This window comes from Chanos chanos, chromosome 6, assembly GCF_902362185.1.
Source record: "Chanos chanos chromosome 6, fChaCha1.1, whole genome shotgun sequence".
NCBI classification, from domain to species: Eukaryota; Metazoa; Chordata; class Actinopteri; order Gonorynchiformes; family Chanidae; genus Chanos; species Chanos chanos.
Window position 1 is genome coordinate 12,044,392 of NC_044500.1, and position 15,727 is coordinate 12,060,118.

Sequence of the window (15,727 nt, forward strand, 5' to 3'; positions counted from 1 at the left end):
TCCAAAAGATACTACAAGTGAACTTCCCCCCTTAAGATAGAGGTTAGTCAATAATCACCTTTTTAATCATCACAGCTGAAGAAACTTGAATCAATACCCAGCATTTTGTTCATTTGTTTTTGCAGAGTGGTGTAATCAAAGTGCTATATCAGAAGAGAAATAGAGCATATCTAACATTTCCAAATCTGGCAGTGATACGTTTGTACAGGCACATCTATCCTGATGAATAATGATGTCATTTCTGTATCAGGATCGGACGCTTTTTTAGATGTTACGTATTCTAAGTTCACTGTCAGTACTCAAGAATGATGTGGAGCTATACAAGTATGAGCCGATTGATTTAAGATCTTGAAGGGCGGCACTTTTACAATATTCGGCCCATATACATACGTTTGCTTTAACATGCCTTATATCATATGCTTCTGTACGGAACTTAAACTCAGTTCTTTAATACATTTGTCAATTGACAGCTTAGTGCAATTGACAGAACACCCCACAGGTGTCGCCAACCGACCAAAGATGAGCTAATAATATGCCTTCACCTGTAACCTATGGCATGAGCAGGTGTTGACAAGCGTTGGCTGAAAGTTTACTTAGATCTCCTGACGCCAGGTGTAATGACTTAAGGGATCCATTGTTCCTCAAGTTAGCCTCTGCAGCTTAACACAGAGTAAAGCAAACACGCACAATTGTTGATCCTTACTATTGTTACGAAAGATTCTTCAGAAACCAAGAATCTTACAAATTTCTTGTTCTCCCCTGAAACAGATGAATTAATCCTTTGGGAACTCTTTAGAAACAGTCATTACTCAGGGTCAACGCTTTCTCCATTTTAGTGCCATAATACACTGTTCTACAGAAAGAATTTACCTCAAGTCGCTTGAAGACATTTTGAAATTTTTTGGTGTTGCAAACACAGTTAAAACGGACCACAAACGGCAACTTGTAACTTCGGTTTACCTCAGCAAGGAAGTCAGTTAGGAAAGAATTGAAAGAATTGCGTTATTTTTATGATTTGCCTACATAGTAGCATCCGGAAGCCCTAAGACGCCATCAGTTTACATTTTAATTTTGATTCCATTTTCTCGTGATGACTTGCTATTTTTCTTTGTTCTCTCGACATCTCGAATTATTTATGCCATTATCACAAAATAACGGAACTTTGTTTTCTCGAGATAACGACGTAGTCAATTCGATATCTCAGGAAAACGATACATGTTTTTACAACTTGCGTCATGTGGCTAGAGTCACTTGAACAAAGAGCTGCTGTTACACTGTTCGTGCTATTGTCATTGGTTTCTGAAATGTATTTTCAAGTTACTTGTTCAACATGCTTAAAGTATCCGGAATTGTGATGAGCCCAAAAGTTGGTGTCTTGAAGATGTTTTTATTTTGTTTTTACATTTCAAGGTTTTATATGGCCAGAGATCATGAATGCAGACACAGTGCTGCGGTTACACTGTTTGTCTCTCATCCAGCACCATTTCTGATGTTTCTTGTTCAAAAGGTTTAGTAAAGTACCAGAAATTGTGATACCAAGTAATGAATCCAAATGAGATGTGTTGAGGTGTGTTTTTTTTTTATTTCACTTTTGCATTTCAGTGATTTAAATTAAACGTTGCACAAGCACAATTGTTTTCTCGAGATCTCGAGTTAATTAGGTCGTTATCTCGAGAAAACAAAGTTTCGTTATTTCGTGATAATGACATAAATAAGTCGAGATCTCGAGAGAACAAAGAAATATAATACGTTACCACGAGAAAACGGAATCTAAATTAAAAGTAAATTCATGACATCTTTGGGCTTAGATGAGAGACAAACGGCAGCTCTCTGTCTGCATTCATGATCTCTGGCCATAGATACAAGCGGTAAAACATTTAATATAATACCTTGAAAGGTAAAAATAAAATAAAAACATCTTCAAGACACCAATTTTTGGGTTCATCACAACTCCGGACACTTTAAGCATGTTGAACAAGTAACTTGAAAATACATTTCAGAGACCAGTGACAATAGCACTAACAGTGTAACAGAAACTCTTTGTTCAGGTAAACTCTGGCCATATGACGCAAGTTGTAAAAACATGTATCGTTTTCCCGTGATATCGAATTATTTATGTCGCTATCTCGAGAAAACAAATGTGTCATATGTGTCAAGAATGTTGTCATATGCGGTCCAGACCACCTCCGAATGCGGTCTAAGTGATCGGATCTCCATGCGACCTCAATGCGCATTGGATGCGTTTACACCTGTACTTTTGAGCTGTCCACCAAATGGGATTAATGCAAGGTGTAAACAGTGCCAAAGTTTCGTTATTTCGTGACAATGACATAAATAAGCTTAGATCTCAAGAAAACAAAGAAAAATAACACGTTGTCACGGGAAAACGGAATCAAAATTAAAATGTAAACTGATGGCATCTTAGGTCAAGGTAGTGTATTCTGTTTTGATTTTTTTTCCCACTGTCATAATGCTCATAGAATTAGCTTGTTTACAGTGTATTTATTACCCAGCAGTTATGCCCAAGTCTGGACTCAGGGTGACATTAGGCTACATGAGCTGGCCATGCGGAGATAATGCTCCAGTTCAGCAGCTTTAGCATGAGGACACATAAACCAACAAAAGTCTATTCCTCATTCCTTCAGTATACCTTTATCATCAGACTTCTTTTCTGTCTTATTCTGCATCTTTTCAGTGGCACTCAAGACTGAGAAAATGATATTTAATTGGAGTGAAATCAAGAGCCTTTGGTTTGCTTGCTGAGAAGCAATCTCTTGCTGTGATAGTTTTAACAATTTGGAATTTGTTCAAGGCTATGGCAGGGGGGTTGTTGAAAGAAAGGAATTTTTTTTAATCAGCTTTCTTTGAAGGGTGTTTTCTGAAGGTATGTGTGGGGCAGAACAGATAAATATGAATACTGTATGTGTAGTTTAAGATTTTGGGATGTCTTAAAGTACCACCAATCACTAAATTCAGATAAATACGCTTGATGTTCTATGGTCCTACTGGTTCTATGAGGTCATCAGTTCAACGTGACCTGAAATGATTACTTTTTGCTGTAAGGTAGTCAGGCACAAGATGTTCTAATTCCCTGGTGTAGGTTAGCAGCCATTATTTGTGTGTATAGCAGAATGGCACATTTACTAAGCTTGGCATAGTCTCTGGATTAGAGAAATATATCGCTAGAAGACTCCTAAACACTTCAGTGGTGTCAGTTTTGTTTGTACATTTGAGAGCACCTCTTAAATCATAGAAGAATCCACACCTTTCACATCACATATAAGTAGAATGATAATTAAGTTCAAAAATGAATGGTATCCCAGGTTCTATGAACAGAGTGTAACAGATAACAATGTTTACAAGTTCTACGGTTCAGTAACTACAAATGATGCAGTTTTTCAGCTAACACCTAGATCTACTGACAGAATGTTTTAGATGTGCCTTGACCTAAAAATGTTCACTCATGTTTTATGGTATGCTTGTTCAGGGAGGAACTGTTCTGTCACACTGAGAAGACAGAGAGAGAAAGAGGTTTCAATATCTTTGGAATAGACTGAGAGAGCCTTTAACTTGAGGACACCAGAGGCATAGCAACAATTTGTTGCTTTCCTCCCCCACCGTGGTATCGGTCATGTGACAGCGGTTTCAGGGAAATCATTAGTGTGAGAACAGAGGTAAGCTTCTTTTAGAATTCTGCATTTGAACAGAGGAGCAGTGCATCAGCAGTTTAAATCAACTTTGATCATAGGTAGATCTGAGAAATATTGACTTTTTTGTCATTTTGCCCCGGTAAGAACAACAATAAAAAAGACATTTTAAAAAAAAAAAGAAAAAAGTGAAAGAGTATTTAAAAACGTAAGTGTGTCACGATCTTAGTTTGAAAAAAAAAACATGTACTACGCAAAAAACACGGTGATATCTAATTATAAATCAAATATGCAAATCATGAATTAATTTCAGGAATCCTGCAATTTAAACTGAACTCAGTTCAAAAGACATATCTGATACATCTGAAAACTGTAAATGAGACTAAAGGCCATTGGTCATTAGTCTGTACACTCAACATAGAATTATCATCCCCAACCTTTTATCTTATATCTCACTCTACCTTGTGTGTAACAAGCCTATTTTTGTTTTCAACAGCCATCCACAGAATCACATTTCTAAGCCACTCTGCTTCAGCTGACATAAACAAGAGATAGATTTGTTTAATATTGTAATGGAGATGTCAGGAATATGAAAAGGTTGCTGTGTTTGACTTGTTAGGCTAGTGAAAGAGATGAGCATTCATAGCAAACCACATTTTTTTCCCATTTCCTGCAGTTCATGAAAACAATTCCCCGTGTGCCTCTTAGAGCTCTGAATTATTTAAACAAATGTAATTACTAATAGCTGGAGGTTTCTAGTCAAGTTTGTTCATGGTTTCTCGGGTTAAATTTGTCTGTGATATTAAACACATTCACTGCTCACGGGAATTACCTGTAACATTCTGGCCTGAGTATACTAACTTAGCTTGACATTCTATTAATCAAGATTTGACACTAGAAAAACGTTGATTAGTAACCTGAACCTCACCATTATTGGCTGAGTTGATAATTGCACTGGGGGTCAAATAGCAGGGTGTTCTTTGTTTGTGAGACACTGATCCTGTCTTTGGAGAAGCAGGTAGAGTAAGCAGGTAAACAGATATGCCTCTGTCACACATTTTAAAGGAAACCTTAATCAATATTTAACTTGGTGCCTGTTTGAAGGTGCCACGTGTCATTGGTCAAACAGACCTCTAAAAAATTAACACGTTGTATTGACTGCTACACAGAACTCGGTTTTCCATCTTCTTTAGGCAAGTGTCTGAACAATCACTGTTTGACTTTTGTTGATGTGGGATTTCCTCTTCCCCTGCCACTGTTTGCCACCTGCATTTGAACTAAGCAGAACCAATCTCACTCCTAATTTGACGTTTTACAGGATGTATGAGCTCATGTGTCTGGCATGCATTTGGTACCCAACTGGATGTAACATGGTCCTCCTGATTAAGTTTCCTGCTGTCCTCACACCATCGTGACAGATGTTACATCTCCCTCAGCCACCAAATGAAAGAATGTGTAGTAATACACACTCATTCAAAATTGGACTTGTTTCAGCAAGTTTGAAAAATGGAGGTTTATTGATACATTGACTTATTGACTTGTGAAACAACATGACATAAGAAAAAAAACAACAACAAAATACTCACTTAATTGACAGATGGAGAACATACTGCAAGCATTTTTAGGGCAAAGGCCCTTCAACCCCACCCCCAGCCCCCTTTTCAGTATGGCTAAACACAGGTGTTCTCTCTGGGTCATTACTCACAATAAGCTGTTCACTTTGGGGTCTTTCTTCCCCCTTTGCTCCTGAGCTCTCCTGGTTGAATGAAGAGTGCCTGGGAAATTCCCTGACTCTGGTTGCTTCACGGAAACTAATACCTCATTACTGTTTGACATTGGCTCAGATTATTAATTAAATGGATGAGCATGTGCTAAAAAAAAAAAAAGAAGAAGTATCCTTGTAATCATTCATACGACATAAGTATAAATGAAAAAAAAACCTATAAATAATAAGGATAAAAATGTTTTGAAAGTAATGCTCAGATCTCGAATCATATTTCAAAATCATATTTGTTCTGACCTTAAAAACTAATACAAATACAATTGCTAAACAAAATAATAACAAATAATGAGAGATAAAAAGCTAGAAAGACTGGAAGTACAAATGCAAATAAAATGTTAGATGAATAAGCTTGGAGAGTCTGGAGCATTAAATACTAAAAGAGAACAAGTATTTAAAAAAGTAATCATAATATAATACTCATATAAATCAAACATAACTCAAACGTCAGTTATGTGACTGTCTGTAATGTGTGCGGACAATGTAATATCTGAAAAAAAAGTTTGTGTGTCTCTAAATCAAATAAATGAAATATGTCGCATCACTACACTTCTGTTTACGAGTTCAGTAAAATGACATTCCTCTGACAGAAACTTTCATTATATCCATAAACTACATTAGTACCTAATATACTCCAGGAAGCCAAGAACTTTTCACAGAAAACAACAAACATAAACCACAAATAACATCAGTGAAGATGCTCCTTCATACTGGAGTCTCAGGGCGTAATTTCCCATAATTCCACCCATTTTGTAAAAAGCATACACTATATAAAAGTGTTAGACACTGTTCTGTATCAGCGGTTTTCATCCCACCGATTCAAACGTAGTCTCTTCTGTCGTATCCGCCTCCCCCTCCACCACCCGCTGCCGTGGAGCGTGGGGCAGAGTAAGCCATCCTTGACGGGTTGTATTTCTTCTCTTGAGGTGGACAGGTGCAGCAGAGCAAAGATCCCCCCAAAAGTAAGAGAGCAGCTGCTGCCCAGCCAATGTACAATGCTGCCCCAAGCTCCCTCCTCTGGGCGTCGGACAACATTGGATTATAGAAGTCCCTGATGATGCTGTTGGCTGACCAGGAGACTGGAATAAGCTGCATGACTCCTGCTACAATAAACAGCACCCCAGCGATGATCATGACTTTGGCCTTGGAAGACTCGTCCTCGATGCAGTTGGTGCACTTGGCTCCTGCGATGGACACCAGCACCGCAAGTACGACGAGGAGGATCGAGATAACGGTCAATGCTCGGGCAGCCTGGAGGTCCTGGGAGAGAGCCAGCATGGAGTCGTAAACCTTACACTGCATCTGCCCCGTACTCTGCACAACACAAGACATCCACAGGCCGTCCCAGATGATCTGGGCCGTAACGATGTTGGAGCCGATGAACGCCGTGACCCTCCACATCGGGAGGGCGCAAGCCACAATGGCCAGTAGCCAGCCAAGTATACATAGCACAATGCCTATGAGCTCCAGACCTGCAGACATTCTTTAGCTCAGATGTCCTGGCGTATCCAAAAAAAAAAACTACTTCGACTTGTCGGAGGGCTGTATTATAAGCGTACTCATGCAGTTGGGATAATTTGCCCCGATTCTTCAGAATCAGTGATGTGGTGCTGCTCCAAAAACAAGTATCCTTTATACCCCAGATCAGGTGGAGGGGAGGAGTTGATATGGGAGGTGACATCAGACAGAGGAAGGAGGACCTCTACTCCTCAGAATCAAGCCTGCTCACCCTTTCGAGAATTGTGATGAGAGACTTAATTTATAGATACTGTTTGTGTTAGAGAAGCTGTCTTTGGATACATACCGTTTAGCAACACATGCTACAAGAAGAATAGTTGTGTAATCTATGTTTATTGTGATGAGACAAAACACAGTCTCTGACAGGGGTCAACAATTTATTAGCTCTAAACATTCATGTGGATTAATGTGAATGTTTCTATCCTCTCTACTAAAAATAAGGCAAGTTCCTTTGAGATGAGCGCATGTCCAAGAGCTTTATCTTGTCAAATCATTTACACCAAACCAACCTAAGGTCGCCTGTTCAGTTTGCAGTACATGTAATCAAAATGAGCCTACAGAGTGAAAAATGAAAGCAGTCAGACTCAGTTACTTTATGGCCTCACATTGCTCTGTTACAGTATATGAGATGTTTTGGTGAGCTTTTAGATTGCTGTTTGGGTGAATCATGAAAAGTGTTACTCAGAATGATGAGTCACACTACTGAGGTGTCTTCCCTTTGGGTGGACACTTGGGTGGGCACTTCACTCCCAGTAGTCCTACTACATAATAGACCTGATTACATCACTGCTAACAGGTGGTTACAAATATTTCCTAGAAATTTGTTTATAATTTTCTATGAACCGCTAAGAGATTTATATGTCTCACAGTACTATAACAATGATTCTAAAAATCTCTTTATATGAAATCAAACTCAGAAACCAAATATTGCCAAGAGAATATGAGGAAGTGTTTGTGAGTTACAGGCTAATTTGAGATTACATGACTGAGCTTGGAAGATGTGTTTAACACAGGAATTTTATCAGAACAATATTTGAGTTTATGGCACTATTCCACTCAGGCGGACAATCTGAAGAAATGTTCTGAACCGTTCTCACTCTGTTAAAGATTTGTATGTAGTTTCAATTAAATTTCAATAGATGATCAATGTTTTCTGATCTTCTTCTTCTTCCTCTTCCTCTTCCTTAGAGACATAAATGTTTCTGTTACCTTGGAGTCTAAGGTAAGCTGTCGTAGACAGTGCAGGGTATAGTAACTAACATGCTTGGCATTCCAGAAATACACTAGCAGCCAAAGGTTATCAGCCGCTATCCTGAGGGGTGGATTCTAATGGGAACATCAGAAGTTTCCCTCAGAAGACTTCCACTCTATACATGTGTACTCCCACACTCTATATATGTATGTACACTCAAACAAACACACATACATACATACATACACACACACACACACACACACGCACTTAGATGTAAAAAGACAGTAATGAAAAAATCATAAAAGAGCCTACTGCTTTTATGAGTTGGAGGTTAAGTTGATACGGAAGTTTTTGGCACATAAGAAAATAATAATTTCTAATGTTTTCAAATGCAAACTCCCAATCTTTCAACACAAACATAATGTTCCGAATATGGCCTCAAGCCTACCACTTCATTGCCCCCGGGTCTTCTGTTGCTGGAATGGTCTTTAGATATGGGCCAAAAACGGAGATAATGTGCTTCCTTGACATTCCATGACTCTTTGTTGAAAAGCAACACTGATTGCCATCTTACCCTCTCAAACAGCCCCATTGTTCTTGGATAGTTTGGACAGTTGGAACGGGAGCTTAACAAAAACAAGATTCTTGTGCAGAAAGCGAATAGACCTATGAGAAGTGGGCAGAGAGCAGCCCTGAAAGAAGCTTCAACTCAACACCTAATTATAGAGGCCTTCTGTTATTTTTTCTCTACCTCTGCTCTACTTTTACCATAGAAAATATATGTATTTAATATATTAGGTAAACAGAAAGAGATAAGGATTTGTTCATGACAAAAAGAGCTAGTTTTACACACAAAAAAAGTAGTTTTTAAGCATAAAAAATGAACCGTTATTGTTCTCCCTTTTCTTTTCTTTTTTTTATTCCTAAAAGCTTCACGTTATTCTTTTAAAGTGAATTAATCGTGCAAGGCTGTTGTAAGGTCAATCTAGGTGATTTTTGTGGTAAACCTCGATGGTTCTGGCAGTTGCTCAGTGAGCCTTCATTTTCTCAACTGGTATCAAGTCCTGTGTGAAATGTATTACATTATGACATTGTTAAACATTTGAGGTATGCTGTGCACTTTTTGTGCACTCTTCTTTTTGAAACTTCAGAACTTAGACATGAAATGACCCTTTGTCACAGGGGCCCACATTGTCCCAGTTCTGAAATTATTTAAATCTTTACACATTTTAAGAAAATGTTTTATGTTTATTTTGAGATATAAACAAACATTCTGGCATACAAACAAAAATCTTTTTTTTTTTTCTGAATTTACACACAATAGCAGACCTTAGCACATAGAGCACAACAAGGTTTTCAGAATAGTTGCAGCTTTATGAAAAAAAAACAATTGTTTTAATATCCCAGAAAAATCTCTGAGGGTAAGCAGTGTTACTGTCTATAAAGAATCCAAGATTTTCAAATGGGCAAATTTGTTCTGCATTTGGCACTCACATTTCCAAAAAACTGCAATTGCCCCTAAATGGAGTTTAAAATGTCACAACTTTTGTCAGTAGTAGAAGAGATATTGAAGGAGTTAAAATAAAATAAAACTTGCATGGCCTTTGATACTTATCTTATATTACAAAACTAAGAATGTTACAAAACAACAAAAACAGCAGTTCTATACAGGTGTTAAAGGAAACAAATGAAAATACATACATGAATATGAAATTCCAGTGAACAAAATGAACTATGTTCAGTAGAACCTTTTCTTTATAGTTCAAGTCAACATTTCAAAACTCACTGCATTGATAACATCATTGATCATTTTTTTGGTATCAGTTCTGTTTCATCTCTGTAAATACACTGATTTAAAGAAAAAAAAAACTGATTTAAACAAGTGCAAGCTTGTCTCTCTCCAAACCTCACGCAAAGAAAGCCGCAGATCACACATAGTCTCTTCTGTCAAAGCTGCTGGGGGCAACCGACCTTTGAGGAGAGTAGACTGTTCGGCTGGGCGGCCCGTACCGTTTCTCGTCCTGCGGGGGACAGCTGCAACACAGAATACTTCCCCCTATGAGCAGGAGAGCCACGGCGGCCCATCCAAGGTAGAGAGAGGCCCCGATCTCCCTTTTCTGGGCCTCCTGGACGATGGGATTGTAGAAGTCCATGATGATGCTGTGAGCTGACCAGGAGACCGGTATCAGTTGCATGACCGCGGCGCAGATAAAAGTCACACCCGACGCGATCATCACTCTGCCTTTGGTTCGTTCGTCCTCCACGCAGTTAGTGCACTTGGCTCCTACGATGGACACCAAAACTCCCAGCACGCCCAACACAATGGAGATCACGCACAGGGCGCGGGCTGCCTGCATGTCTGAACTTAGTGCCAGCATAGAGTCATAAACCTTACACTGCATCTGCCCAGTGCTTTGCACCACACAGCTCATCCAGATGCCTTCCCATATGGTCTGCGCAGTTACGATGTTCACTCCGATGAAAGCTGAGACTCTCCACATGGGCAATGCACAGGTCACGATACCAACAATCCACCCCAGAACCGCAAGAGTGACCCCTAATATCTCTAAACCCAAAGCCGCCATCCTGTTCCCAAGAGATTTTCTCCTCGACCGAGCAGTTAAATAACAGGAAAGAATTCACAATGTCTCTATTCTGAAAGAGCCTTTCTGCCCAATAGCACAATGCTTTATAGTACCCTGTGCTTGGAAGGTGGAGTCATTTGAGGGATGAAATCTTATGGGGATTGGCCAAACTTTTCAAAAGTGTTGTGAGCATACACAACTTTCGCATGGAAACTGGATGGGTTTAATGATTCAACCCTCAGCACACGGTAGCTCCCCCTTAGAATGAAACTGTGAATAGATAACTGAATGCCAAAGGGGCTTTGGTTAAACATTAACTGTTGTTACACTGCTTAACATTAACATTTGTGCATATAACTATCATCCTCTTCAGGTTTCCATTTTGTGCAAAGTCTTCAGTGTGGACATGCTAGCAACAAAAGTGCCAGATGTAGGCTGGTTAGCTAGTTAGCGAGTCTTGAAGCGATAGATAGTCCTTCTACTTAAGTCTCACATAAACTTGATCCGTGATGACCAGTCGTTCACAGAGGGAAGGACAATGAAAGTTTAACAGAGAGCCTTTTACTGTGGCAGAGTAATTTAATTAAATGTAGTTAAGTGGCCTCTGAGAACTTAGTTTCAAGATAGCCTGGAAGATAGCCTTGATTATATAGGAAGGGGGAGTCAGTGATGGCTGACCTCAGTGATAATGCTGATGACTGGTATCACTCCCTCAGTTTTTCACAAGGTCACTACCCATTAGTCTCTGTCTTTCTAATCTAAGAATCAACACAGCCTAACCTGTTCACAAACACAAATCAGTCAGCCACGCACAGCTGTGTGGCTAACCTTGTTACTTGTGTTTCACTCACTGTGGTTCAATTATTTTGTTTACAGGTCAAAGAGGTTCAAAGTAGGTGATGCCCTATACTTTGGAAATCAATGTTTTTTAGTTGCCGGTGTCTTTTATGAGCAAACGCGTCTGCTGTCAAGTTTGATCTGGTAGCCCATCTCCGTAAACACTGAGAAATATGATATTTCAGGGGTCTGCATTTACCAACTACTGCACAGTTCTCTGAGAGCCAGTACAATGGCCCTCAGTATAACCTTAATATACTCTGCTTGATTCAGTAGGGATTCATGTGTATACTGCAAAAAATTTCTGTCATGGTAAATCCTCATTTAAATTTTATTACATCTTTCATTTAAATTCTGTTAATCGTAACTAGTTTTGTTCTCAGAGCTCACTTGTTTTTCTTTAATTTTTTTCCAGTCAGTACGCTGACACAGGCTTTGGGGAGTTAGCACAGCATATTATTACAATGTAAGCTACTCAGCAGCAGAAGGCAGGTCTTTCATCCAGTGCAGTCCCAGCTCGGTTTCGCTCTTCTGAATTCAGGTGGAGGCTCACAGAAGTGCAGGAGTAACCCCTGAACAAGCGAAGCTTTGTTCCTGTTCACATTTGCACTGAAACTGAGAGTCTAATTTTTGTGTGTAGCAGCCCATCAGGAGATACTCTGATTTCAAATGATAACGTTATGAAGGTGAGCAAGTATTCCTTGTTTCATTAGGGCAGTTTGAAGAGTATAGCTTTTCATTTCCAATGTGCCTCTTGATTGCCTGCAGCCACAGTAAAAAAACACTAAACAAAAACAACAAAAAAAAAACTCCTAACCTTGAATTATACTTCCAGTATACCTTAAAGTAATCCTCTGTTGATGTAACTGATGATAAGAACTGTTTTACCTTAAAGTTTGACATTGCTTTGATGAGCCCAGTCATACCTATCATACATATCAGCATTTGCATATACTATCACAAAAAAACACACTTTCCAAGCAAACCATGAGTGCACTATGAACAATTTTTATTGACTGTTTCATGTAAACCTGTCTTAAATTGCATTTTCTTTTATTTGCACCACATCTCAGGGTAAGGTCTCTTTTGTTACAGACTTTTTTAAGAAAACAGTGAGCTGGTGCAGGGGACTTTGAATCCTTTGGTGTATAATTTGCTGTGGGCTGTTGGTCTGTGACTAGTCATGTTGAACAAGGAATGTCTGCAGCCCTTTACAATTACTTTTCAATGAGGGACAAAGGACTGCAGACCTGCTTATGTTACAGCATGAATTAAATGAAATGCACGTCTAGTTATACAATCAATTCATAAGCATGTGTTTATGGATAGTCATTCTAATTAATGTAGTAGTATCTAATTAATGTAGTGTTATTATAGAATAATAACATACCAGTTTGCAAAGAACAGACTCCAAAAAATTGAATAATGTGCACAGTTTATGGTAATTGACATAATTTTATGTAAGAGTCCTGTGGCAGAATATGTTTATCCTGACCTTTTGCTGTACGGTCACCTAATGATGTTCCCTGTTACACAGCAGTCTCTAATAATGCAGTGGTCTAAGCCCTGAACTGGTTAATGTGTCACCATCTAACTGTTTTTCCAAAAAAAAAAAAAAAAAAAAAACAGTCACAGACAGTTAAGGAGCTGAACTTATGATTGCACAGACTTTCACTAAATTATTTCTAACCCACAGCTATACGGAGGCCATAACCGAATTCCTCTCAACTTGCCTACTGATATTCTCATTTCGATCAAGTGTTCAGTACAAATATGATCGTGCTACAGATCATTCATACAGTAGTGCCGGCTGTCCATCAGTGTACGCTTTTCTGTTTCATATAGCATCGTGCTGACCTGCCTTTTCTCAAATGTCCCAGAGGAGCTAGGGCTGTGACCATTCAAACATAGTCCCTCCTGTCATATCCATTGGCAGATATGGGCTTTACTGACGAGTACTCCACTCTGCCTGGCACGTTATTGCGCTGTGACTTTAATGAGCAGCTGCAGGACAGCAGCGCACCCCCTAGGATCAACAAACAAGACGCTCCCCATCCAAAATAGAGCGAGTTCCCAAATTCCCGCTTCTGCGTCTCCTCCAGCAACGGGTCGTGGAAATCCAGGATGATGACGTTGGCCGTCCAGCACACCGCCACCAGCAGGAGCAGCCCCGCGGTGACGAAGGTGCCCCCGGCGGCCATGATGATGCGCGGCTTGCTAGCGACGTCCTCCGTGCAGTTGGTGCACTTTGCCCCGGCGACAGACAGCGCGATGCCCACCACGCCCAAAAACGTGGCGACGACGGTGAGGGCACGGGCGGCTTGCAGGTCGACGGGTAGCCCCAGCATGGAGTCATAGACACGACAGTGCATCTGGCCTGTGCTCTGGACCACACAGCTCATCCAAAGGCCTTCCCAGACCACCTGCGTGATCACAATATTCTGACCTATGTATGCTGCCACTCGCCACATGGGCAGGCAACAGGCAACCATGACTCCCAACCAGCCGGCTACCGCCAGTATCATCCCCAGGATCTCCAGGCCGGCCGAAGCCATTGTGCCGCTCAAAACTCTCTCTCTGGGGCTCCACCGCTGTGGTCCTCGGTAACTCAGGCACTGCCCCTAAAGATTAGTCCGATATTGGATCTCTCTCTGGCTCTGAGTGCTGGATGAGGGTTTCTAAAGGAGACAGAGAGAGAGAGAGAGAGAGAGAGAGAGAGAGAAAGAGAGAGAGAGAGGGGGAGAGAAACAGTCTCTACCTTCTTTATACTGCTAAGAAGATGGAAGGTGGAGTCAGTTTAAGATGGCATCAAGTTTGTGGTGATTTCAGGCCATGAGGCATCATCGTATCACTTCACTAGCCATTCGGTGGCACGCTTAAAAATGTATAAGAGGTTAAACAAGACAGTAATATATATATATCTTTGTAATTTTCTTAGAACTTGGAAATTTTGCAAAAATAACACTTTATTATTTTTCACTGCCATTAGTAAAATTGATTTAACTCAACAAAAGTAAGCTTACCCTGATTTATAATTGTTAAAGCCATGGCACATGATAGATATATAGATAGCTATGTAACATTTAAAAAAACGTAGCCAACTCTGTCTTTGAAACCAAACAATAAATATTTTCTATCGTACCAAAAAGGCTAAAAGTTAGAACTTCACAATGATTGTTCACTAAACATATGTCAGCTAAGTATCCTTTCCTTTTCAAAATCATAGGTTTTTTTTTTCTACAAAGTAAAAGGGGATTCCATAGCTGTCTCACATGTCCACTTCTCCCATTAACCTTGAGGAAATTTGCTGAATCACTCTTTCAATGAGATCTGTATATAAGGAGGACAATCCCCATCTTTGTCTACATTAGAGGTAAGACACATAATCCAGGCTGAGAAAATTATCTGCTCCCGGTGAAGGCTTTCACTGGACACCTCTGTTAGAAATCCGTCAGTCACAGAACAGATTAATTTCTCATTTGATGTACATATTTCAGCAGAATTTCTTAAAATGTCATTTATATCCATTTTACTCCTATTACAACTATGTTGAGAGAACACAAAAATAATACCACAAATAGTTATGGTCAGTTTAGTGCATTTAAACTAGTTACACAGATCCATAATGTAGTGAACTGAGTCATATGTCTGTTATATATTTTTACCTGATTTTACCTTGCATGGATCCATTTCATCACAGCACGTAGTGGTTTTCATTAATATTTTAATGTATGGATGTAAAAACCATTAGTACAATACTCAAGGTTACAGTTTGACTCAAATACTTTAATGAGCTAAGCTGTCTTGTAGGGCTTTGATGTCTTCCATGGTAAAAGCACCAACTAAGAGAACATCCTCTCTTTTCAACATCTGAAATACCTGAAGAGGACTTAATATCACTGCTCTTCGGCATGGAACGCTGTCCTGTACGTGACATTTGTGAAATTCAACTGATATTTGACTCCTGCATGTTTTGGAAATGAACTTAACCTCACTGAGTAATTTCCAAAATGAACACAACTCTTTTTCCCCAGACTTTTGAAAACATCTTGTTTTGAGTAGTTTTCGTACTTCATTCGGTTTTCTCGGATCCAAAACATGACTTTACAGATGAATAACTAGTCTTGAAAACAGCTCGAATTAATCATTTGTTTTCGCTGAATGG

General features: G+C 39.5%; 3 protein-coding genes across 3 annotated transcripts; all 3 read right to left on the reverse strand.

The window, feature by feature from the left end:
* Positions 1 to 6,246: 6,246 nt before the first annotated feature.
* LOC115813645 (claudin-3-like) lies at positions 6,247 to 6,915 on the reverse strand. The gene has a single exon (XM_030776169.1). The coding sequence runs from the start codon at positions 6,907 to 6,909 to the stop codon at positions 6,247 to 6,249; it is 663 nt and encodes a 220-aa protein (XP_030632029.1). The 5' UTR covers positions 6,910 to 6,915.
* A 2,519-nt stretch (positions 6,916 to 9,434) lies between these two features.
* LOC115813892 (claudin-4-like) lies at positions 9,435 to 10,790 on the reverse strand. The gene has a single exon (XM_030776569.1). It carries the CDS (start codon positions 10,723 to 10,725, stop codon positions 10,069 to 10,071), a length of 657 nt encoding a protein of 218 aa, XP_030632429.1. The 5' UTR covers positions 10,726 to 10,790; the 3' UTR covers positions 9,435 to 10,068.
* A 2,673-nt stretch (positions 10,791 to 13,463) lies between these two features.
* LOC115813740 (claudin-9) lies at positions 13,464 to 14,117 on the reverse strand. Its single transcript, XM_030776339.1, has one exon. It carries the CDS (start codon positions 14,115 to 14,117, stop codon positions 13,464 to 13,466), a length of 654 nt encoding a protein of 217 aa, XP_030632199.1.
* Between the last annotated feature and the right edge of the window lie 1,610 nt (positions 14,118 to 15,727).